At 37.0% G+C, this 26741-nt stretch overlaps 1 protein-coding gene across 2 annotated transcripts in view; it reads left to right on the forward strand.

Annotated features, from left to right (window-relative positions):
* Positions 1–26475, forward strand: part of snapc3 (small nuclear RNA activating complex, polypeptide 3) — a 41047-nt gene extending 14572 nt beyond the window's left edge. The window contains exons 4-9 of one of the 2 annotated variants that reach the window (XM_079812040.1): positions 7935–8039; positions 8144–8293; positions 8412–8494; positions 19476–19634; positions 22347–22454; positions 25637–26475. In XM_079812040.1, coding sequence (XP_079668166.1) covers positions 7935–8039; positions 8144–8293; positions 8412–8494; positions 19476–19634; positions 22347–22454; positions 25637–25784 — 753 coding nt within the window. In that variant the 3' untranslated portion in view covers positions 25785–26475. The remainder of the gene's footprint in view (positions 1–7934; positions 8040–8143; positions 8294–8411; positions 8495–19475; positions 19635–22346; positions 22455–25636) is intronic. The other variant, XM_079812041.1, reaches the window with a different exon arrangement.
* The last annotated feature ends 266 nt before the right edge of the window (positions 26476–26741 follow it).

Genomic DNA, 26741 nt, shown 5'->3' on the forward strand with positions numbered 1-26741 from the left:
TAAATCAACACTTAACTTGTCTTGCTTATAACACTTTTTTTTTGTTGAGGAAACGTGTTCAAAAATAAATAAATAAAAATTAGGCAGGCTGTCTTAACTTACACCTCTCCGCAAAATTAATATAAATCCGATCTTCAATTCTTGCGCTATATGCACATTTAACGGAGTTCATGTCAACGAAAGCAACGAAAGCTGCATTATAGGCTATTCATCATTCATCATTCAGCATTTACTCTCATTCATTTTAATGAAGATGATTGTGTTTTTGAGCATCTAAGAGGTTCGGCAGTTTGCGTGTTGGCTTGCTTTACTCATTTGCGGCGATACTCTAAACACTGCGAGCCGTCTTAACAGTCGTGTTGTCATAGTCTCATGTTTCCACCAGCGCTGCACACCTCATTGTTTCTTTTAATTAATGAATGTCTAAAATATAAAATGAAGGAAAGCCCGCGTTTGAGGTATGACGTGAAAATTGTTCTATAACTGAACAGAATTATTTTTACTAGCTACTATAATATATCAAAACTGGGACGTAACAGGTCTGTGTGTTTTGTATCACTATTCATTGCCCGTTCGCGGAGCATATAAGCCCTGCCCGCGTGAGGCGCGCCACTTCTCCTGATTCCAGCCTTTATTAGAGAGAAGGATATGTTCAGCTCCTTCCCTCCGAGGCTTCGAATATTCGATGTTGATTACTACAGAAGCTTCGAAGCTCAAAAAATGGTATTCGGACCAGCCCTACTCACATCCCACAGATATCAACAAAACATTCATGTCATTTTTTGAAAATGTATATACCTAAGAAAGGCAACCCAGTACTGACCAGTTAAATGGGTTTTTTGATAAGTTGAATTTAAATATACTTTCAAAGAAGGAAGCGGACAGTAGGGCTGTACGATTAATGGAAAAATAATCGAAACCGAAATTTGGAACCTCTGACCGATGTATTTTTCCCATGTCGGTTATTTCGGTTTTAGTCATGTGACTCCGCCCCATCAGTCACATCAAGTGCAGTTTGCAGGAACACAGAGATGCAGGAGCAGTTATCTTTGTTTATAGATGCCCACAATCACTATAGTAACTGCATGTTTTACACCGTTTATACAGGTAAGTTAATTGCAGTTCTTATAGCCTACGCGCTGCCACACACACACACACACACACACAGTGCGCTTAAGCCCCGAAGCCAGATCGCTTTCACTTTCGTCCTCATAAAGTTTGTCAAGTAAATGCGTTTTAAGAGATTGTGCACTATTAAAAAACAACGATACGGAAAACTTATCCGGTCAGTGCTCAGCTTTTTTCTGTGACACCGAGCCGAGCCGTGCGCCCTGAAGGCAGACCTTAGACCAAAGCGATTTTAGACCATCAGATGTGTATTATGTTGAACTAATGCCGGATATATTGTGACAAACGAACACTCAGACAGAAGCTCGCACATCACGTGAAGATCACACGCAGAGGGCAGCGCAGAAACGCAGTGTCAACGCCGTCCTGTGACTAAAGTAGTCACTAAAGTAGCTTAGAAACTCAAGAAACTTATAGGCATATATTTGAATACCTTTGAAGTAAGTACAAACCACAGCTTCATAATCAATAGAGACGGTATGAGTAATTCACACACACCATCACTCTCTCATTAATGCTATCAAATAAATGTAATGTAGGCCTACTGAGCTAATTTAAATGTATCTGATGTACAACCATAGACCGTAAAAAAATATGGACGACGCGACTTCATTGACTTCCGCTGACCAGAGTTGAAGCTTTCGGAGGCCGCACGCGGCGCTGAGATCTTGGGACCGAGTCTGCGCAGCAGCGATCTCGGGACCGGAGTTGCGCAGTAGAGAGCAGGAAGTAGAGGCGCGATTATCAAAAGCCCGCCCACACTCTCACAGATGCAGAACAATTCATTATGATGGTGTGAAATAAACAGTTATGGAAATGTAGAAATGAAAGCTAAAGCTCTAACCTCCTCCCAAAAATCCAGAAAAAAGTCAGTTAGTGCCTCAGTGACAACTTCACTCAGAGAAGCCGTCAATCTCAGCTGTCCGTTTATACAGCATCAAAATTTAGTATTATTTTTGTACTGAAAAAAAATCTTTTTTTCAATGTTACATTATGATTAGAATCAAATTAGAGTCTTTAGAGTTGATCATTTTATTTCAAACATCTGATTTTCTTATAATTCTACAAATTTAATGTACACTTCAGTTACTAACTGTAACAGAACAAAAATTTACAGAAATGAACAGTTATATTACATATTGAGTAAAATATACACAACATGAACATCAAAATGCTATGAACTGAACAGCCATAACAAATTGAACAAATATTCCTGTATGTGTGTGTTTGAGCATGATCATTTTGCATTGTGGATGTTTAATGCATTGTTGGAAGTGTGCCACTTCATTTCTGTATGTGTGTTCTGATGAATTTTGTCCATTTTCTAAGCGGCCTGAGTGACTTTTTTTGTCACACGAACATAAAAACAAAAATCAGTCCAATAATTTTTTTTATTTAGAGAGTGTTGACAACCGTACAAAGTCTCATGCCATTTGGACAAAGGGAACTTTTTTTTTTTATTTGAGCAAACGTCCCTTGGAGTCAGAAAAGACCCTAGAAGAATGTTTGTAACCAAGCAGTTCCCACCTCCCATTACCTACCATAATCATTTTTCCCTACAATGGTAGTTAATGGGAGGCGAGACCTGCTTGGTTACAAACATTTTTTTTAAACATCTTTGTGTTCAGCAGAACATAGAAATGTGGAATTCATAGGTTTGAAACGTGTGGGTGAGTAAATTAATTTTCATTTTTGGGTGAACTATCCCTTTATATAATGATAATTTTAGTTTGGTTAATGGATGTTAAACATTAATGAAAGAAGAAAATCTGTGGCTGTTCAAAAACAATAAAATGTTTTGCTGAATCAGAACATGCTTCTTTTTGCTTATGTCCACAAATGTGTTCTTGTTTGTGATGTACACGTGATTTAAACGTTTCATGGACGTTCAGGTCTGACTTGACCGATTTTGAACCTTTTTAGAACCTGTCAAAATGTGTAAACCAAGACATAATTGATTGCATTTCACGATGTTACACAATGGGTGTGTGATTATTTTATATGCAGGCTTATATATACACTCTTAAATTATGCAGCAACAAATTTAAACATACAGAAGACGACACGTTTAAACATCCAGAAGACGACGCATTTAAACGTCCAGGGACGCGCAGAAAAGACGTGGTATGAACGGCCAGATGGTTTCGAAGACGTCCGTTCAACTTTCATTTTGGAACAATTTTTCAACCATGACGGGACGTGTCGGAGGGACGTCTTTTCAACGGTCATTAAACGTCCTAATGTTTGCTGGGTAACTGCTGAAAGTGAACCGTTTCCTTCAAGTATTTTAAAATCACAAAGAAATGCACTTTTTCATTAGAAAAAAAAATTCCACCTTTTTAATAGTAGAAAATATTTACAATAAAAACGTTATCAGGAACTTACTGAAAAACCTTATGAGGGCAAAAAAGAAAAGAAAAAGGAAAATAAAATGTTCAATTAATCAAGATTTTAATTTTTTGGTCAAATCGTTACAGCCCTAGCGGACAGCCTTGACTCTGAAATTCCTTTATTTGAACATGACACTGCATTATGAAGTTCTTCTAAAGTAAAGTCTAAAGGGAATTGATGGCCTTCCAATAGATCTATACCTGGTGCTGTGGGATCCTCTGGGCCATATTTGGTTACGTACCATAAATGAGGCCATATTCAACTTTCACTTTCCACTTTTGGCTTAAGGCAGGGGTGTCCAAACTCGGTCCTGGAGGGCCACTGTCCTGCAGAGTTAAGCTCCAACTTGCCTCAACACACCTGCCTGGAAGTTTCTAATATGCATGTAAGATCTTGATTAGCTTGTTCACATGTGTTTGATAAGGTTTGGAGCTAAACTTTGCAGGACAGTGGCCCTCCAGGAGCAGGATTGGACAACCCTGGCTTAAGGGGTTTAATGACAGAATTTAAATTTTTAAACAACTGGACCCCGAAATGGAGTTGCTTAATTAAAGTCTGCAAATTAGTGCCTGATGAAAAATTAAGCTTTAAACACATTCATTTTCCATTTATGATGTTGGTAAACACTTTGATCAGAATAATTTTACATTGTTGAAAAAGTAAAAAGGCGACACGTTAGTTGCGTTTTACCATGAAATGAGTTCAGTGTCTTTATTAAAATCAACACATTAATGAAGTAGATCACCCACATTTAATTGGAATATTTTTTATTACTTGGCCTGCCCGACCCCTGGATTATCTGCAGTGTCCATTAGGGATGCTCCGATCGATCGGCCGTAGATCGGTATCGGTCGATAATCATATTTTATGACTCGATCGGTACTCACTAACTTGTCCGATCTCAAGAACCAATCGCAATTTGATGACGTCATCGCGTACATGACGTGTGGGGTAGTAGCAAATATTCAAACGAGAGCTTTGAAGGCATTAGTGGAGAAGGGTTCCATGTGAACAGCAGTTAAACACGGGTCAGTCGGTCCTATGGGATGGGCGAACGCCGTTCAGAAGTATCGATATACAGTAGATTGATACGAGCGCATCTGAGAAATAGCGGAGTACGCAGAGTGAGCTGATGCAGGGAAAGTGCATGACACAATTTGTCCTAAACATGACACATGCTTTATATTAAGGGCTTTAAAATAACTGGTAAGATATAGTTAACACGTATAGTTTAAAGCAGCTCGCCCTGTCAAACGCTCTGAGAGAAACTTACATTTCACAGGGATATTCTCCATCTGTAAATGTTAGAAAGTCATGCAAATATGTCCATTTTGCTGTCAGGAGAGGACGAGCCTCTGCATGTGAATCTCCGCTAAAATTTTGACTTCCGCGAGCGCCGCCGTGCGCATCCGCACCAAAGAACGCAATAATTCTGACTAAAGTATACATATTTCTAAAATATTTGTTGTTGGACCATAAATGTGCCATATGTAGAATTTTAAACCTACAAGTATGTATGTTTTTATGAAAGTGACCATTTATAATTGGGTAATAAAATGTAGGCTAATATGCTTTTGTTTTTATTTTCATTTTTAGTTCACTGAATTAAAAAACATGCATACATTCACTGTATTTGTTTATAGCCTTCAATATCAACATTGTTTTTAGGACATCATTGGGCAGAATGTGAAATAAAATCTGTATTTATTTTAATAATAATTTTATTTTTATCCAAATAGAAAAACGTAGAAAATCCAGCCCTATTAAGTATCCTGATATGCATAGTGTTATGCAGACTCCATTTAAAAGGCATATTGAAATGTTCACTGTATAATGAATAATTTTTGTGATTAATATTTAGTGTCCTGTTTTTTTTCTCAAGCGCTCATTAGAACTTTTGTTTTTCTCTCATTTGTTTTGTGATTTTTCACTGAAACAAATAGAGAATCTCAACAACGGTAGATTAAAGCACTCGTCAGTGTGAAGACCAGCGCCAAGAGCACAGTTTCCTTTCGCCACCGATAACCGCGGCAATGAAAGCAGCATGATTTCTTTTTTTTTTCTTTTTTTTTTTTACTTCATGAGTTTTATGACAATATTACAAAAAAGGAAAAACAATACAAATAGGAGAAAAAAAAAAAGGTACATAAATATATAAAGTGTGGCTAAACAGGACAGTAACAATGTACACTCTGCATGATAAAATACATTTTGACTGAAAACAACTGCTGGAAATGAGATTTAGTCTGGGTCAGACAATGAGATGCTCCCTGACATACTGCTTAAAAGGGTCCGAAGCTTTGTTAAACTGGTTGGACGAGCCTCTGATAGAGTGTTAAATTTTTTCTAACTTTAAGAGAGTTAAAGTTAGACCTCTGGTCCTTCCACCTCAGCAAAATTAATCGTTTGGCTAAGAGCGTGATGAAAGCTAAACAGTCAGATTGTACCTTTTGTAAGATTATACGATTTAGAAGTGATTACAAAAATAACAATCAATGGGCAAGGGGAGATCCTCTTTGAGAAGCTCTGTCAAGTTGGGGATTTAAGCAGAGGTTGAAATCTCCACCGATAATCCATTAACTAGAATGTAAGTTTGGTAAAAACAGAGAGGAATTAAAAGAAAAAATTGTCATCAAAATTAGGTGCATAGACATTAGCCAATACCACAGGGGTATTAAACAGTAGCCCAGATACTATGATGTATCTACCGTTACGGTCAGCCAGCACATCTGAGGTGTTAAAATAAATATCTTTATGAATAAGGATAGCCACTCCCCTTGCTCTATTAGGAAATAATGAATGAAAAGATTGCGAGACCCATCTTCTACGTAATTTAGGGTGATCAGACACATTGAGGTGTTTGTTTCTTGCAAAAAGACCACTTTAGCATGTAAGCTATCCAGATGGGTTATCACTTTGTTTAGCTTAGAAGGACGACCAAGACCTTTCACATTCCAGCCTACAAAATGAATGACCCTGCTTATAGATATAAAGTTGAAAATAAAATACTGAAGATATGTACAGAGATATTAAGATTGAGTATAGATAATAAATTGTGCAATATACAGTACGATATAAAGCCACAACATGTGGAAAAGGAGAGAAGAGAAAAAAAAGAAGAAAAAAAAACTGAAAACCAACAAACCCCTAACCCCCACCTGCTTCAACACCTCTCTGAACCAGGTGTATGCAATACCCCATAAGGCAAGAAAAAACAGAAGATGAACTTCGCGTCTAGGATACGCCAGCAAAATCTAAGAGCATCATCAGGTGAACAAACATAAATTAAATACACAGACCACAGCATAGGCATAGGAGAATGGGGGGGGGGGGCATTGGTGGCAGAATGGTTGAAATCAAATCAGTTTTAAATCATACTATGAGTATACTATAGTCTATAGTGCAGAATGCTCTAAAAAAAGTGTTTTTTTTAGAGAGAGAGAGAAAAAAAAAGACAAATAGGTAATAATAATAATAATAATAATAGAAATAAAATAAATAGAAGAAGAAAAAAAAAGAAAAAAAGGGGGGACACACTAGTCATGACAGTGCGATCATTTCAGGTCATACAGAGATAATGTACCTTGCAAAATTGCGTCGAAGACAATGTCCTCGAAAGACGGCAGACAATAGTGCCAGAATCTAGAACATAAAAATTTCCAAACTACTCTGTTGAGTTTGCTGCTCTGCTCGAGTCGAGTGTGAGTGTTTTTTTACATATTCCATCACTTTCTGATGATCTGTGAAAAGCTGCTCTGTGTTACCCGGCAAAGTGATCCGAAATCGGGCAGGGTGACGAAAGCCGAATCGAGTTCCCGGTACGTTCCGTAGATGTTTGCGCACTTCACCGAACGCCGCTCTTTTTTTTTTTTTTACCTCGTTTGCTGTAAGATCAGGGAAAAGAAAGACAGATTTTCCCTTGTAGGTCAGCTTTTCGCTTTGACATGCCCTTTGAAGAATCTGTTCACGAATGTGATAGAAATGAACCCTAATAATAAAGGGCCTGGGTGGTTGACCGGGTTTGGGCTTTGGCTGGAGTGACCTATGAGCTCGATCGAGCAAAGGCTTCTCTTCCAAGTTCAACAGGTCACGGAGAAAGTTGGAAACAAATTTCGTCGGACAGTTGCCCTCTTCTCCCTCGCCTATTCCGATCAGCCTGATGTTATTTCTTCTTGATCTGCTTTCAAGATCTTCGCATTTTAAGGTCAGAGCATTAACCTTGGTCTGAAGTTTGGCGCAGGTTATGTTCAGAGAGTGAGTTGTCATGGTTACTTACATACCCTGAAAGTTGCCTCCGTTTTTGGAACCGAAAGTTGAGGTTATCCGCTAACTTACTCTTAAACATGTCACACAACCTGCTTTCTGGAATACCCCCCCCCCCCCCCAGGACTTTAATCCATGTCTTATTCACGCAGGAGATGATATCTGTAGGTAAGAAGCCTGATAACCCCAGAGACCTGATCCCTGAAGGAGAAATCGTATTGACCTTTAATATTATGTATCCCATTCTGTTTCAGCGGGTATGTATGTGACATATAAACACACATAAGTTTCATTTAATTTTACAATATATAATAGTCTCAGTAAGCTTCTCCAATTAATTAATGTTTATCTTTTGTGCCAGTTTAAGCATGTGAGGGCATATCAGACTCTGCATGTGTTGGGCTCTCAGAGGCTAAGTGATCTTAGAGATGCAGTTTGCTGCGTCAGTGACCTGCAGGTGTTTGGAGAGTTCAGCAACACTCCAGACATGGTACCACAGTTCATCAGCAAGGTTAGAAACAAACACACACAGGATGTCATAAAAACACTCAATATAAATCGCATTTGATTTATTTATAAATATAAAACATACAGCTTAAAAGTGAATGTTGTTTGTTTATTTTTCCTAGGATCATTACAAGTCTGCTTTCTTTTTCTTCAATGGAACATTCTTCAATGACACACGGTTCCCAGAATGTCAAGACATCAGCATGTAAGACCTAATGTGTAGGTTAATACTATATTAAATACTATATAAGGCACCATTTAGACATTTTTATTTATTTGTTAGTTTATTTAACAGGGACAATGCAGAATAACATTGCTACAATTTCAAGCAGCCGATGCTCCACATACAGGCTTCTAGCCAAAGGCTAATTTGCAGCCCCAGTCCTTGGTTAGGCTTTTTTAACAACGATAAAAAAAATCTGATATTGCACTAAATACGGGAGTCTTACAAGACAAGTTACAAAAGATAGTAGAGGAAAGCACCAGATATGAAGAACAAATCTTCACAAAGCGTAACATTTGTACACTCACCATTGTTTTGTGAATAAGTGAATTTTAAATTGTCATCAATATTCACCTTATTTTCTTAAAATCACTCATTTATATACAGTGTATTCAGAAAGTATTTCTGAAAGTGTCAGATTCTTATTTTTTCCCTACTTTTTGTTATTTTACAGCCTTATGCTAAAATGCTTTTTGTTCATATCGATCTACACACCATCACTTAGTATTATGACATGGTCAAATTTTTTATGAGTTAAGCAAATTTATTGAAAAGGCAAAATTGAAATATCACATTGATGGACATATTCAGACCCTTTATTATGATGCTTGAAATTGATCTCAGTTGGATCCCATTTCTCTGGATCTTCTTTAGACATTTGAAAATCTTTTTACACTTTGGTTGAAATCTACCCGAGGCAAATTAAATTGACTTAACATGTCTACATATGATCTAATAGCTCAAGATGCATATCAGAGCAAAATCTAAGCCATAAGGTCAAAACAACTGCCTGTAGAGCTCTTAGGCAGGATTGTGTTGAGGCACGGATCTGGGGAAGGCTACAGAAATCTGGCCTCCAAGTTTGGAACAGCCAGATCTTTTCCAAACTGAACAATCAGGGGAGAAGGGCCTTGGTAAGAGAGGTGACCAAGATCCTGATATTACCTCTGTTTGATCTCCAGAGATCATGGAGCCCACAGCCAAGACAACACAGGAGTGGTTTAGGGACAACTATAATTAGTGTTAGACTGATATATCGGCCAGCCGATATATCGGGCCGTTATTTTTACGTGTATCGGCATCGGCCGATACAAGGCTGCTGCGTTCGCCGATATTTTTTTCCCGGCATTATTTACAGACAAGCGTCCGCAGGCAGCTCTGTGCTGCTGGAGACGCTGCAGTTCATGCACTGCCCCTCCCCCCACTAGAAGTGCTGGGGAATCTTCTCTTCAAGACAACGATAAGTTTTAAACTTTCAAAGCATCTTTTAACTGTTTGACTTAGTTGAAATATTGCCATACACTTTGAAAGTGGAAAAGCGTTGCTCTTTATGTGCTTGCAACTATAGCTAAGCAAATGTGTGCGTCAAAATGGAAGACGCAAATGCTGAATGCCTCGTCTATAAAACTGCTTGCCATTGTATTTAGGGAGCTGCAAATTGCTCAGTTGTAGGCTATCCGTATTAGAGATGCTCCGATCAGCATTTTTGGGGCCGATCACCGATCATGATCTGCCGATTGCCGATCACAGAATGGCAGGGGAATGGCAATCTTTTATCTATAATCTTGCAGAGTTTGCACCATTTGTAGAAATGAAACTAGCCTATTTCTACAGTTTTTTTTCTCAATACAGCTAATTTAGAGTTAGAGTCAAGATCTTGAAGAACCACCAAGTTTTTATTTTAGAAAATGAGATAACTTAAGGCTACTGTAGGCCATCTTTCCCAAATAAGGCAGAGTAACATAAAATTATTCCAAACAAAGAGGGGTTAGGCAGACCAACACACATCAGATCAGCTTAATGGGATGTAGCCTCTTAAAACACTGATTACATTTAATAATTGGCAGCTATATGTAAAACTTGTTACGCCAAAACTGGCTACTGCCACAAAGGACAAAACTATAGCAAGTTTTTTTTTTCTGTTATACGATCACCGATACCGATCTATTTGAAGCCTTCTTTTTATCATGTAGAATTATTTATAGGGAATTTTACAGACATTCATTCAGGGCCTGAATTTTATTTCTGACAATGGGGGAATCCCCCCCCTTAGGTGACTCTTGTCATATAAATGTATATAATTATCTCACCTAAATATTTGATCATGCAGTGCATTTTTGCTTTTAAAGACAAATTTTCAGGTAGGTCTAACATTAGTATTGAGGTAAGAAATACTAAAGACATTTAATAAGAAATCAAATGTAAATTAATATTGGTCTTCCCTGAATAAATTAAATTCCTTACTCTTAAGGTTGCAAAAGTTAGTCATTCAAGAGCAGTGAGTGTCATAAAGGTTCATCAAACAACACAAGACAAAGAGAAACTCAGAGACAGCAGCAGTTTATTCGACAGCTGTCACTTTAAGAGCGGATACGGTTCCATGCAGCTGCACAAACGTTCACTCGCGAGTCACGACGGGGTTTACGTACATACTCGTCAAGACGGTAATTTAGTACATACATTTGTGTGTATCTGACCATTTCAGCGCAATTTGTACTCGCAAGCTTTTTGTGAGATGGCGTGTGTGTGTGTGTGTGTGCGCGCGCTCACGGTCTAGAGAGCGCGCGAGTGCTGAGCGGTTTGAACACTGGCAAGACTTAAAAATAAATGCAAATGATAAACTTTAGTGACGATGCGACACTGCCTTGATTGTGCAAGTGGCAAATCCTGTGTCAACTGTACAGCTCGATTTTAGTGCAGATGCGATGCGCTGATGTGAAGCCATTTGAGCATTCTGAGAGGGAAAGAGAGAGCGCGCGTCTCACAGAAAGTTTTCAAATGACTGCATAAGTTATTTCATATAGACATGAATTGTACCTCACCTTCAGCATTATAATTATTTTACCCGCGCCGGAAAGAGAATGAGACGGTGTCGCTGCATATCATGCCCTAGCTCTCACGGCAGGCACGGGTTTTTATGTGTCGTCAGCATGCGATCGGTTCATGAGATCTGCCTTTTTAGAGACCGCCGATCAATCATCCCAAAGCGATTATCGGCAGAATTTATTTTCACTACTGAACTTTTTTTTTCTTGTTCTACCTCACCTGTTTTTACTATTTGTTAAATATTGTTTTTTTTTTAGTTCAATACATTTTCCTTTTTTAAATTTTAAATTGTTATCATCATGATCATTGTGTAATTTTTATTATGTAAATTGAGGGAGCAAAAGCAGTATCGGCTCCAAATATCGGCTCAAGAAAATCAGCAGCCCGTATCGGTCATCGGCTAAGGCTGATGTAAAAAAAAATCGGCATTGGCAGAAAAAATCCATATCGTCGATCCCTAACTATAATATCCTTGACCCAGGAATAGTTGTGGCCCATGCAGCCAGACCCTGGATTGAACCTCATCGAACATCTCTGTAGAGACCTGAAAATGGCTGTCCACTGACATTTCCCATCTAATCTGATGCATCATACGCAAAAAGACTTTTTAGCCAATATTCACTGCCAAAGGTTCAACTAAGTACTGAGTTACTGGTCTGAATACTTAAGCCAATGTGATATTTCTGATTTTTCTTTTTAATAAATGTGAAAAATTACTACAAATTAGATTTTTGCTTTGTCATCATGGGGTTTGGATTGTGGATTTGGAAAAACTGCACTGTAATTAAAGTAAATTTGTACTTAGACCATCAAGCTCCATCACACATACATACACATACATACACACACACACACACACACACACACACACACACACACACACACACACACACACATTTATGGTGCTTTTAAAAGCAACCTGTTAATATTGACATGTGGTCATGTTTGTTCAATAAACACAAGTTCATTGACATTTCATTCACATCAAGTCAAAGGCCCTGTTTCCACCTTTCATAAAATGTGTATCCTGTAATCACTTGTGATTTGGATTTTGGCAAGAACCCTTATTTCTACCCCAGATCACTTTTGCTGACAGGGCCAAGTTTCAGTGATTGCTAAAATGAGGTGGAGGCGGAGTCAAAAATATTTCACTGACAACTGCAATCACCAAAAACACATTTTAATACCATGTGGAATCTGAATGGATTCAGACAGCAGAGGGCAAAATTCATAGTGCATAACAGCTTAAACATAGTCCATACAATGAATAGACAAAATTTTAATGATGATATTAATTTACATTATACTTGTATAAAAGAGTGGCCATGTAATTTTGTCGACACTTAATTTTTTCCATCTTATTTTATCCAATAACCACAGTTAAGGCCCGGGTATACTTCGGCCGTCCGCCTTCGTACACCGCCCGCATGACGTAATTTTCGTCATGCGGAGGGCTCGCGGCCGCGGCGCGCAGCCCAAATTTTGAGACTGCGCGGACGGTCCACGTGCAACAGCGCATGCGTCAACAGTATAGAAGAGTCCACTAGGTGGCAATACGCACAGTATTGAGCACAGTGTTCAGCCGTCGAAGAAGAGTGTGCAAAGACCGGTTTAAAAACAACACGCTTGAAAAAAAAGAGAGAATTTTTGATTCTTCAGTGTTTCTTCCAAACTATGTTGCAATGGTGGATGCACTACACTTCTTCTCCGATCATGCCCAGCGAATGTCCCGTTGATGACAGGACTCAGTGCTGCCCTCCGATGTCTGGTGGAGCATAGACACTTTTTTACTGCGCATGTGTCGAACGCGATCATCCGCGCGCATCCGTTGTGTAGTATACTTTGAAAGACGCGCTGACAGGGCTGCGCGCGTGACGCGTCCGGGCGCGGTAAGTGAAGTTTACCCGGGGCTTTAGGGCTGCACTATTTGTAGAAGAAAAAAAAATCTATTTAAAATTGCGATTTAAAATGCGCTTGGTTTTTACCGTTTTACCATTCCATAACAAATAAATGTCCTAATATATATATTAGGGCTGGACAAATTAACGCAGGCGATTAATTTTTTCAGGTTTTGAATATATATATATATACTCTTATATATACACACATACACATATATATATATATATTATATACACATACACATATATATATATATATATATATATATAGAGAGAGATATATATATATATATATATATCTCTATCTCACTCACCTAAAGGATTATTAGGAACACCTGTTCAATTTCTCATTAATGCAATTATCTAATCAACCAATCACATGGCAGTTGCTTCAATGCATTTAGGGGTGTGGTCCTGGTCAAGACAATCTCCTGAACTCCAAACTGAATGTCAGAATGGGAAAGAAAGGTGATTTAAGCAATTTTGAGCGTGGCATGGTTGTTGGTGCCAGACGGGCCGGTCTGAGTATTTCACAATCTGCTCAGTTACTGGGATTTTCACGCACAACCATTTCTAGGGTTTACAAAGAATGGTGTGAAAAGGGAAAAACATCCAGAATGCGGCAGTCCTGTGGGCGAAAATGCCTTGTTGATGCTAGAGGTCAGAGGAGAATGGGCCGACTGATTCAAGCTGATAGAAGAGCAACTTTGACTGAAATAACCACTCGTTACAACCGAGGTATTAGGGATGTGATGGTGAGGAAATTTCCCCACCGGTTAATTGATGTGTGACAACACCGGTAATACCGGTATCACCGGCGGAGGCTTTTAAATCACAAATTCTATCTAAACAAAAGTAACATGCACACGACCGCTCTGAACTGAAAACGCGCCAGTGCGCACACACCGTGAATGACAGCTCGTCTGTAAATGTGCGCTCTGTGAGGCCATGGGTGCGTCTCAATCAGTTCCCTAGTTCAGTAGTGAGGGCACTGATCAAGCATTGATCAGTCTATGATTGAAATGCACGGCATTAGGGATGGGCATTTTTGTCAATTTCTCATTTCGATCATCGATAGGTCTCAAAAACGAGTACTCGAGTACTCGGGGGCGGGGCATGTGCAGGGGGCGGGGCTTGTCCGTCATTGAGATAGTGAAAATACTGTTATGAAAATGGTTGTTGACAAATACAAACGTGACATGAAAACGGGTATATGAAAACATGAACATATAAAACAAAAAATAACTGCTAGATTATGATGCATAAATGTCTTTGAAAAAGAAACATCTTTATAAAATGACCGTCTCAAATAACCAAGTCAGTAATATCGAGCATTGCCTTTGAGCTGAAACTGTGAAATAACACCACCTTGCAGAGCTTGCTAGCTGGTTAATAAACTCAACCAAACGCACCCTATATCAATATTAATATGAAGATTATTATTAACCTATTACGACATAAATCAACACAAAAGGACGTGAATGCGCTCGTGAACTTCAGCGTGCTAGATTTTACAGGCGAAGGGTTTGAAACGGAACATTTTGAATGCGCTCTTCCCTTAACAACGCTGATACACGGACAACGAAAGCACACAGAAACAACATTTTATTAAAATCCTGTTCTCATTATAATGCTTTGACAGATTGACTCTGCACATCATGCACTTAATTTTAGCGTTTACATCACTGCGCGTTTTCAAACTCATAACGAAAAACAGCTTTAAATAAACTAGGTCTACTGTTAAAAAATACGAGAACAGTATAGCAGTGCTGCATTACTAATATCAATGATTCTGAGAAAGAAATAGCCTATCTGAAAAAGAATATCTGTCTCTAAACCACATCGAGCTCGAGCATTAATGCATTTGAGCTGAAACTGAAGAGAATGAACAACAGCCGGTATAACGGCAGCGCTTTGCTAGCTTATTAAGCTCAACCAAACGCGTTTTATATTAGATTAATCAGATATAGACAACATAAAAGTAATCTTACAACGTGCATCTGCAGAAAAGGACGCGAATGAACTTCACGCGCTAGTCTGAGTGTTCTCGCTATAGTTTCTCTATGGATCAGCTGAAAAACGGGGAACTAAGCACAGATCATTTACAGCATTTTCCACGGTGTTCTCATTATAATGCTATGTAGTCTATGACAGATTGGCGCTGCACATCTTGCACTAACCATTTAATGATCAGTGATTCCAGACATCACTGCAGTGCCTCAGTTTCACTTTATTTCGCCGGTCTGGAGGCTGTATAACGCTAACCAATCAGACCTCCGGTACCGCGCAAAACGACACAATAACCAATAAAAAAGAGACACATTTTTTTTTTTACAGGGCGATCATTGTTCTCATGATCGATGATCGCTGTCACGTTCGAGTACTCGATTACTCGACCACTGTTGCCCATCCCTACACGGCATGAATGAATAACAGTTCGTCCATTAAGCCTTGTTTATACTCGGTGCGCGCGGCAAAAATAAATGCGCGCAGTCAGCGTAGCGTGGAGGCTCGCACTGCGGAGCCAGGCGAAAGTAAACAATGCGCGCTCTGTGCTGCCGTGCACATTTTACTTTCGGTTTTGAATTAGCGCCAATTCGGCTGCGGGTTGCTTGAATTGTGGGTTCATTAGCCTATTATTTTTAATGAAAAACACAACAACAAAACAAATGACAAACTCCCTTAAATAGGCGCTTTTACGTTTCGCTTTGAAACCAAATCTTCCGCGATCATCTCAGTCAGCTCCTCACTCTTAAATCTGATGAATAACTCCTGCCGCTGCCGAGACTGCACGGTCGGATCCTGCTTTATTAAGCAGATACGTTCGGTTTTTATTTGTATTGTCTGTTCTCTAACTGAACTAAATTATTTTATTACTATAAAAAAATCAAAAAGACGGTGGGCGGTGCCACGGTGGGCAAGTGATGTAACCTCGGTTGTAACGAGTGGTTATTTCAGTCAAAGTTGCTCTTCTATCAGCTTGAATCAGTCGGCCCATTCTCCTCTGACCTCTAGCATCAACAAGGCATTTTCGCCCACAGGACTGCCGCATTCTGGATGTTTTTCCCTTTTCACACCATTCTTTGTAAACCCTAGAAATGGTTGTGCGTGAAAATCCCAGTAACTGAGCAGATTGTGAAATACTCAGACCGGCCCGTCTGGCACCAACAACCATGCCACGCTCAAAATTGCTTAAATCACCTTTCTTTCCCATTCTGACATTCAGTTTGGAGTTCAGGAGATTGTCTTGACCAGGACCACACCCCTAAATGCATTGAAGCAACTGCCATGTGATTGGTTGATTAGATAATTGCATTAATGAGAAATTGAACAGGTGTTCCTAATAATCCTTTAGGTGAGTGTATATTAATATGACTAATAGTTATGCTAAATAAAAATATTAAACAAAATTAGAAATGTTACTATTGCAATAGTATTTTCATTACTAAAAATAGAGTATTTAAAGGATTAGTTCACCCCAAAATGAAAATTTCCTGATAATTTACTCACCCCAATGCCATCCAAGATTCTCGTGTCTTTCTTTCTTCAGTCAAAAAGAAATTAAGTATTTTGAAGAAAACGTTCCAGGATTGTTCATCATATAATAGTTTTCAGTTGCAAACAAAATGCTGAAGGTCCAAATCAATGCAGTTTCAAAGAGCTTTGATGGATTCCAGAGGCTCTGCGTGATCACAGATGAGGAATAGGGTCTTATCTAGCGAAACGATCGGTCATTTTCTAAATTTTTTTTTAAATGAATACACTTTTAACCTAAATTGTTCATCTTGCGCAGCTCTGCGAGGTGCTAAGGATGACGTAATCATGTCGGAACGGTCATGCGAGACGTGGGCAGAAGTACCACCCCTGTGTTTAGAAAGCGCTCGTTTGAAGACATACAAACGCCCTTTAGCAAAAAAAAAGGTAAAACAACGATATATCCCTAATTTGGAAGTTGAAAATTTAGTGTTTTTGGAAAAGAGCGTTTGTATTAGTCTTCACACGAGCACTTTGTAAACACGGGGGTGGTACTTCTGCCTACGTCTAGCATGACCGTTCCGACATTTTTTGAAAATGACAAATCGTTTCGCTAGAAAAGACCCTATTCCTCATCTGGGATCACACAGAGCCTCTGGAATCCATTGAAGCGCTTTGAAACTACATTGATTTGGACCTTCAGCATTTTGGTTGCAACTGAAAACTATTATATTATGAAAAACCCTGGAGCGTTTTCTTCAAAATACTTAATTTCTTTTTAACTGAAGAAAGAAAGACATGAACATCTTGGATGAGATGGGGGTGAGTAAATTATCAGGAAATTTTCATTTTGGGGTGAACTAATCCTTTAAGAAAAAATATAGCAATATAATGAGGAAAATATTAATAATAATAATATTTATATTTTCCTGGAAACTTATTTTCACGAAAAACTACAGGGTTACCGGTTATCATGCAGGCAGCCTATGGCTATAATCATTAGAACGGTCTAAGGATTTATTATAAAATGTATTATTATTATTATTATTATTATTATTATTATTATTATAAACCTCTATGACAATTTCTTAATTTTTGTCAGGAGGTATTCAAAATCAAAAACGAGTCCATGTCTTTAATATGAAATATGAGTCTCTAATGCATCCACTGTGGGGGAAAAAAAACTCCTGTACACTGGAGGGAAAACATATGGATTATCATATACATTTCTTTATAGAGAAGTATAATTTTTCCCATTTTATTTTTTTACCCAAAATAGGATGCAGCCCTAACCACAGTTGTTCTGTCTTTTTGACAATAGCAATTAAAAGGATTAAAAATACAAAATAAAAAGCTACTAAGCTAAATGCATTTAGCTTAGTACTACTAAGCGCTAAACGCACGTCTTTCATCGTAGCCGGGGGGTGCCCTCGTGCAGAAACTCCACATATGCCTCAGAGAAGTAATATAATATATGATGTTCTAGGAAATCCCTAATATGAAGTAGGCATGTGACGGTATCAAATTTTCATGTTGCGATTAATTCCTGAAGGTTTTATACTGGTATACGGTATTATCACAATATTGAAATAAGTTGCAAAAAAAGTGTTGTCATACTATAACAGGTTTAATAACTTTCTTATAACAAAAAGAACCGAACATTTAAATACAATAAAGCAATACACAAAAATGTATAAAGTAAACAAATATTTAAAACAGATTGAAGTGCAAAAGAATTATAAAGAACAATAGGTAACACTTTACAATATGGTCTCACTAGTGCATTAACATTAACAAAGAGCGAATAGCAAAATTTTTACAGAAGTTATTATTCTTTGATAACATTAGCTTAAAAAAGCAACTGTTAGTTAGTGTTAGTTCAGGTCCATTAAATAATACGGTTACAACTGGATTTTAATAATGAGTTATTAAATGCTGAAAGTTACATTTAACTGACAGTGAAAAATACTTCTAAAGCATTTATTAATCTTAGTTTGTTAATTAATGAATTAACTAATGTTAAATAATGGAGCCTTATTGTAAAGTGTGTGACTGAAAAATAAAGAATCAGAACATTATTCAAACAATATCTAGGGTATGTAGTCCAGATTAAAATATAAAAATGTTTTAAGTTTGAAAATTAATAGCCTTAAGTCTTTAGTATTAAGTATTTGGTTATGTGATGAGCACCGAATAGCGAATACAGAAATCTGAATGGCTGTGTGAATTTCTGCTGTTCAATCAGCGCCATCTGCTGTCAGAGAGTGAATGTTCATTTTCATTCAGCCAATCTCCTTCACTCATTCCGCCATGCGTTAAGTATTCTTAAAATTCTTTCTAAAAATCGGAATAATTCGTAATAAATAATTATTTACAGTATTTTGAAGTGCCCACGATAACAATATCTTGCATGTCCATTATCGTGATATATCGTATTACAGTATACCGGCACATGTCTAATGTGAAGCTAGCACTGTAGCTGAATAAAAACATAGAAAACATTAATTGATTAAACATAAAGCTCTTCACTAACAGGCTGTGCATATATTTATTTAATAAAAAATCTGAAAAATATTCCATCCTTTGCGATTTCATAATCACACCAAGCCAAATTTCGGGATTTCAGTTTAATTTAAATTAATCGTGCAGCCCTAACCACAGTTGTTTTGTCTTTTTGACAATAGCAATTAAAATGATTAAAAATACAAAATAAAAAGCTAGGTGTGGATTTTGCTGACTTAAAACATGTGTACTTACCGAAGGACCACACAAGAATGGGCCAGAACCAGAGACTTCCCAGATTTCAAGACTGCTAAGATGGAGGACACGTCTTTCAATGACCTGAAGATGAAAGTTGGGTTTCCATATTTATACACTCACCAGGGCGATTGTGAGCATGTTGTTATCCTCACTGATGTCAGGTCAGCCCTTTTATTTCATGCTCTTTTTTTCTAAGACTTAATACACATCTCTTTCCAAAGCTTCTAAAAGATTTTGTTCTACTTCAAAATGAATTGGAAATTGGTGTTGTAGCAACTCATAATGTAATTACAAGCTATAATGTAGTAACTACACATGAAGTAGTAATTTTCTCAAAACGTAATAAAATATTGAGCTCATAATGTAATAACAATTTTCACATTGTATTTTGAATACATGCATTACATTATACTCGCCAAAAACATGACATGTCATATTATCATAAAATGATTTCCATTACAGTACGTTAAAAATCTATATCCAGATTTAAAACCTACGAAACTTTGAAATGCACCTGATTAAAATATTTATATTATTATTATTATTATTATTGGTAACACTTTACTTTAGAGTCCAATTCTCACTATTACAGTAACTAGCTGCTTATTAACATGCATATTAGGATATTAGCTGTTAGTACTTATAAAGCACATATTAATGCCTTATTCTGCATGACCATATTCTGCATCCCTTAATCCTGCCCATATCTCCTCCTCCTTTTCCTTCCCCTTTTTTCTTGTTCTTCTCCCTACCTCCTTCTCCTCACTGACCTGACGTCAGTGAGGATAACATGATGACACCAATCTTTTGAATATTCCTATTTAATAATTGTTTAATCGACATGTCATCCTCAATAAACCCGTCTCAGGCATGATGACTCCGATCTTTCAAATATTCCGATCTAATATGACCTCTGATCTGTAAAGTTACCAGAATAATAATAATACGCTGCTTGTTAATTGGCCAGAGGAGAACTGGCACCCCGACTGAGCCTGGTTTCTCCCAAGGTTTATTTTTCTCCATTATGCCACCTGATGGAGTTTTGGTTCCTTGCCACTGTTGCCTCTGGCTTGGCTTGCTCGGTTGGGGACACTAAATTTTCAACTAAATATCCAAATAGATTTAATTACTAAACTAAATGAAATGCATCAACAAAATAACTGATCTGCCCACAATGTCACTATGATTATTGAAATGAGCTAGATGACATTCCTGTTTAACACTGTGAAGCTCCTTTGAAACAATCTGCATTGCAAAAAGCACTATATAAATAAAGTTGACTTGACGCTTCCTCCTCTTCTCCTCCTCCTTTTTCTCCTCCTCCTTTTTCTTCTTATCCTCCTCTGAGTCTATGGCAGACCATAGAACCATATGGTAATCACAAGAATGACCTGAGTTTGCGTGCACAATTTTGGCACAGAGCCACCTACTGGATATGGTTATTTTTGCTTTTAACTTCCGAATAGTTTGATCTATATATATATACATATATATATATGGCATAACATTATGACTAATATTGTGTTGGTCCCCCTTTTTCTGCCAAAACAACCCTGACCTGGATGAGGCATGGTGCCATGTGTTCCCCAGGTGAGTGACGCACACTCACCCAGCCATCCAGGTGATGTAAAAGAAAACGTGATTCATCAGACCAGGCAACCTTCTTCCATTGCTCCGTGATCCAGTTCTGATGCTCACGTGCATCAGTTGCTGCTCTCGGCGGTGGACAGGGGTCAGCATGGGCACCCTGACTGGTCTGCGGCTTACCATGTGTTGTGGGTTTTCATGTTTGGTTTGGTCACCAAAGGTAATTTTCGTGAAAAAAAAAAATGACCATAAAGAAATATATTCCACATCGCAATAGTGAAAATATTTGCATCTTTAACCATGAGGGCGGGCCAGTGGATATTATATCACAATGTGCAAACTTTGCACGCGAGTTATGAAGAAGTCTCAAACGCCAGTCAATTATTCACTACAGAAACTGAAAATAAAAACTAACTGAGCTTATGGCAATCTGACACTGCATTAATGGCGCATATTCTCTTAGAGACGATGAGAGATTAATCAAATTTATTTTCTTAATATTTCACTTGTGGCCCATTGTGAAATTTTTATTTTCTTGAACTGCCCCTTGCGCAACAAACGCGATGCACTGTGTATTCTGACACCTTTCTATCATCTTTCTATCTATCACCTTTCAAATGCGTTTACTTCCAAGTCTTCAGTGCGGCACGCCCATCGAAACCGAGCGTGTCTTGAGAGAGGCTCAAAACCATGGCAGAAAATAGCCTATTACTTATTAATTATGATGTTTTTGAATGTAAAAACCACATGAACATCACAAAGACCTCTTTTAAAAAAATTTAAAAAGCCAGTTCATGACCCCTTTAAATTACACATTCAATGTAATATAATCTGACTACTTTTCGATAATTTTTTAGATACTTTTGACCCAACTCATTGATAGTATAATCGTTTTGTTTTGTTTTTTTGTTTTTAAACAAAGTGCTTCTGCTGCCCAGATGGAAATTTATAACTTTCAAAAAAGTATTGTCTGGACCTCTGCTAGGAAGGAAACCGGACCTTTTGGAACTTTAGTTGAATACCCCTGGTCTATCTGTTTTTCTGATAGACTGTATTGCCCTCAAAACCTTCAATCTTTAAGCTTTTAAAAAGACTTTAAACTTTCTGGTCAGGCATTCTCAAACCAACATCAAAGTTTGTCTTGATAAACTTTTTTTTTATCGTGTAACATTATGAGTTGCTACAGGTGTAAAAAGTAAACAGATTTTTGAAAGTCATAGTCAAGGATTTAATAGTGTGTGAACAGTGGTTCATTTGATTTTTTTCTGTCTTTTATATGGTGACAGGCTGGTCCATCAGGATGACTGTTTGGACATAAAGCTCTACCCGCTCATCACTCACAAGCATAGAGTCGTGACTCGGAAGTGTTCTGTGTGTCATCTCTATATCAGCAGGTAAACAGCAACTTATAGAGCTGTTCAGTCATGTTGTCAATTTATAGGCCATCCAGTAAGGCTAAATCTCTTTGAGTTTCTTTTGAAATTTCTGTTTGGGTTTTTACAATAGCAGTTTTTAAATGTATTACTAATGTTTTGTTGCTAGCACTTTCATAACTTTCATGTTTAAAGGTGTGTTATTTCATCATAACACATAGTTGTACCTCAAATGTGAACTTTTAAACTTTTGTGCTTTTTAGAAAGTTGTTAGATAAGGACAACTACCAAAGGGATGCGAGTTTTTAAAGTGCATAAGTGTTTCAGAATTGACGTTTTAGATATTTGTAGAAAAAAAGGATAGGTCTTAAGATTTGGTAACAGATATGCATGTGACAGTATCACATTTTCATAACAAAAACGATAATTGTTGAAGCTTTTATCATGGTAAAATGCATTCTAAAAATCAAAATTTGTAGTAAGGAATTATTCACAGTATTTTGAAGTGCCCACACCACTGATCTATATAAATGACTGGATTGCTCATGACGTCATAAAAAGTGAAGCCGCCATGTTGGTATTCCCTAGTAAGCTCACGCGTTCTATTGAATGAATAGTACATTAACCCTCTCGAGTCGGTTGACGCGCCGGCTTGATTGGCTTGCTTTTTTTCTTATTAGTGCCAAAGAGACTCAAATAACTGTCATTTTTTTTATCATTCAGGCAAGTGTTATACATCATTATAATCTGTTAAGTTTCTTTTTTTTTGCGTACAGTCACAATAAAAACAAAATGTTTTGCTTTTTGCAAAACAAAGAAAACACATGATGCGCGGTCTGCAGCCTCTCTGTCAAAGACGTTCATTCAGATTGTCTTCAGAAAAGGACCTCTAGCTTAGTGAAAACTTGTCTCACAAACATGAGACATATGTCTAAAGAAATGCTGAAATGTCAGGTTTTAAACAATGTAAACAAAATCGAAAACAAATATTTCGTGTTTATGTAATCTGGTTGAAAAGCGATACATATCGGTCACCCGCGAGCCACTTCATTATCCGCTAATGTGGCCACGCCCACAGATCGCACGCTCAATTGAGATACAAATACTGACGATCCCTGCATCAACGCCCACACATCTAGTGAAGCGCTGTAACGTTACTTCAGATACATCGTTTTGAGACGCGTTTGAGCAGTAATCCTGGATTTATTCTCCTCATGCAAAGCTGGACTCTGATTGTAAGATCAGTTCATTCTGTTAGCATCTGTGAATATTAAATGCAAAAAGACCATTTAAATATTAACGTTAATCCTGTTGCAACATTAAATGTCATACACGCAAGACTGTTTAGACAAGATTTATTTGGCTTGTTTTGGACAGATTATAACGTGTTTATTGTAAAAGAGCCTAGTGTCACATCAATAAATCTTTTATTCGCAAATGTCTGCTCAGATGCTATAAATATAGTATAAGTCAAACGCATTTTGCTTCATATTGATGTTTAAATATTATAGCCTAATGGTATTTTTTTAATTTAATATCAAAGTTTGTCAGAAATAATTCTGGAGTTTTGTTTTGTAGAAAGTTATTTTTTTGTTTTGTAGAAAGAGAATTGCTTTCTTTAAAGTGAATTTCGTTTTGTATAAATTGTATCTTAATTATTATTTAATTTTTTTTTAGCACGAGACTACTTTTAAAAACATTAAAAAAAAAGAAAAAAATGCTCTTAGTCACTTTTGTCTTGTTTCTAGTCTAAATATTTAAACATTCTTAAATCAAGAGGCATTTACTAGATAAGTACAATTTTCAACTAAATAAGAAGAGCATTTTTTTTGAGTGTAGTCAAATCTTTTGATCATTTAAAATATAATAGGCCTTTGACTACATTCTAAATAAATGATTCTGGAGTTTGGTTATGTAGAAAGTGCATTTTTTTTGTTTTGTAGAAAGTAAATTGCTTTCTTTAAAGGGAATTTCATTTTGTATAAATTGTATATTAATTTTAATTATTATTTTTTATTTTTTTTAGCATGAGACTACTTTTAAAAACATAAAAAAAATAGTACAAAAAAATTTAGAAAAAATGCTCTTATTGGTCATTTTTGTCTTGTTTCTAGTCTAAATATTTAAACGTTCTTAAATCAAGATGCATTTACTAGATAAGTACAATTTTCAACTAAATAAGAAGAGCATTTTTTTGCTCTCTCAGTCAAACACCTGAAGCTCATTCATTATGCAGCTCATTAAGCAGGGTCTATTGTTCTCTCAGGTGCTATCTCATCATTATTCATTAGATATCACGCCTCCTCGCATATTGGCTTTGTGAAGAAAAACTGTCTTGCAAATTTTAAATCAGTGTATTGTTTTATGTGAATGAGTAGGCTCAATGATTCTCACATCAAGCAAAAACTCAATGAAAATACACCATGGAGTCCAAAGTCTTGTGAACACATATCTATTGTGTGTTTTGAGGCCTTAATTTTAAAACAAATTTTTTGTTTTTTCAAAAATCATCCATAAACATTTTTCTTTCAAAAATACAAGCATGTACATACATGTTGCTCTCATATTATGGTAGCCCAGTTTGGGCTGAATACAGTGTAATTACACTTTTGCCATTAATATGTTTATAAGCAACTGAAAAAAACACAAATGTAAGAGCATGTCAACTTCTAAAGGGCCCCAAAACGGCTCAGACTCCAGAGGGTTAAATGATTTTACTGAGAAAACATTGCCTAAGGAGACACCGTTTTTATCTCGAGCACTTCTGGAGGCTTCACCGCCTGATGGCAGTTTAGAACGCGATGAGCAATCCAGTCATTTATATAGATCAGTGGCCCACACACAGTAACAATAACGTGAACATTATCGTGATATTTTATTACTGTATATTGGGACATGTCTAGTCAAGTCACCTTTATTTATATAGTACTTTATACAATACAGATGTTTTTCAAAGCAGCTTTACAGTGAAAATTATTCAAGGATCATTCTGATCATTCAAAGTTAATTTTGGCTGGACATCAGCTCTAAATAAAACAGTGATATTGTTCAGCTGAAGTCAACTCAGTGTTGAAAACCACTATTACAAAAACCCATTAGAAAGTTGGGAATTTGAGTTTGAGTATTTAAAATGTATTGATGTATTAATCTTAATATTTAGTTTTTATATATTGAAAGGAAGTTGTTTTATCTTTGCATGGCAGGTGGATAACAATCAGTGATGCTCTTGCCCCTACGGACCCCTGCCTGTTTTGTGACCAGTGCTTTCGAATGTTTCATTATGATGATAAAGGGAACAAACTAGGAGATTTCCTGGCTTATGCCTATGTTGATCCAGGCACATTTAATTGATCCCAAATGAAAAGTATGTTCTACTATATAGTATTTAGACAATACATTAAAAAAGTTTTCTTTTAAGTGGTATTATAGCAAATTATATTGTTTGTAAATGTATTGATATATTCCATATCCACCACTTTTTTTTCTAAATAAAAACAAAATCTGGTTTCAAAAATTATTTTGTATGCTGCAAATCAGTAGCTACCTCAATAAATATTTTAACTGAAATGTGCCATCCTTTCCATGCTAATTTTTTTCAGGGCAAAATTAGTTTTTACTAAATTTGCTAACATTATAGTCTTTGTGTGTGGAAGACCATGTTTGTCAGCCACCACCAAAGTACCCTACCCATGTAAACAATTACACTGGTCACTACAGCCAAAATTCTAAATATGTTATTGGTCAGTGTATACGACCATTGACTTGGAAATGGCGGAGGATAAGTGATTAATAAAGGGATTATTAATAAAGATTTATTATTTTGTTTTCAAAGATGAAAATGGTTGTGCAGTGCAAACTATTCCTTCCAGCAATGAAAACACTTTTTATTTTTAAAACAGAACAATATCAAACAGATCATGGAAAGTGTTTATAACAGCATAGTGCAGTGGTTCCCAACTTTTTCTGCCAGGAAAATGATTTTGAATAGTTCATCTGCAGTGGCTCTTTTATGCTATCAATAAAAACAGTGTTTGTTACTGTCAGTTGCTTCATCCCTCTGCAGAGCAAAACTGATGTCTCGTATGTAGCGTCTGGAGTGTCTCTCTCATGGGATCAAAGTGGTGAGTCGTTTGGAGAAACATCGGAGATGCTTTCCTCCAAACAGCTCTGCATCTAAATTAAATCCCTGCTCCAATGGCTCCAACAAGTCTGAGTCAAATTGCACCACCGACTGGTTAATGACCGGCTAGAGTGTGACCAGAAGATTCTATGATGGCCCTTTCTGAGCTTCAATCAGATTCTAATCAG

This window comes from Gobio gobio (genome assembly GCF_949357685.1).
Source record: "Gobio gobio genome assembly, chromosome: 3".
Classification (NCBI taxonomy): domain Eukaryota; kingdom Metazoa; phylum Chordata; class Actinopteri; order Cypriniformes; family Gobionidae; genus Gobio; species Gobio gobio.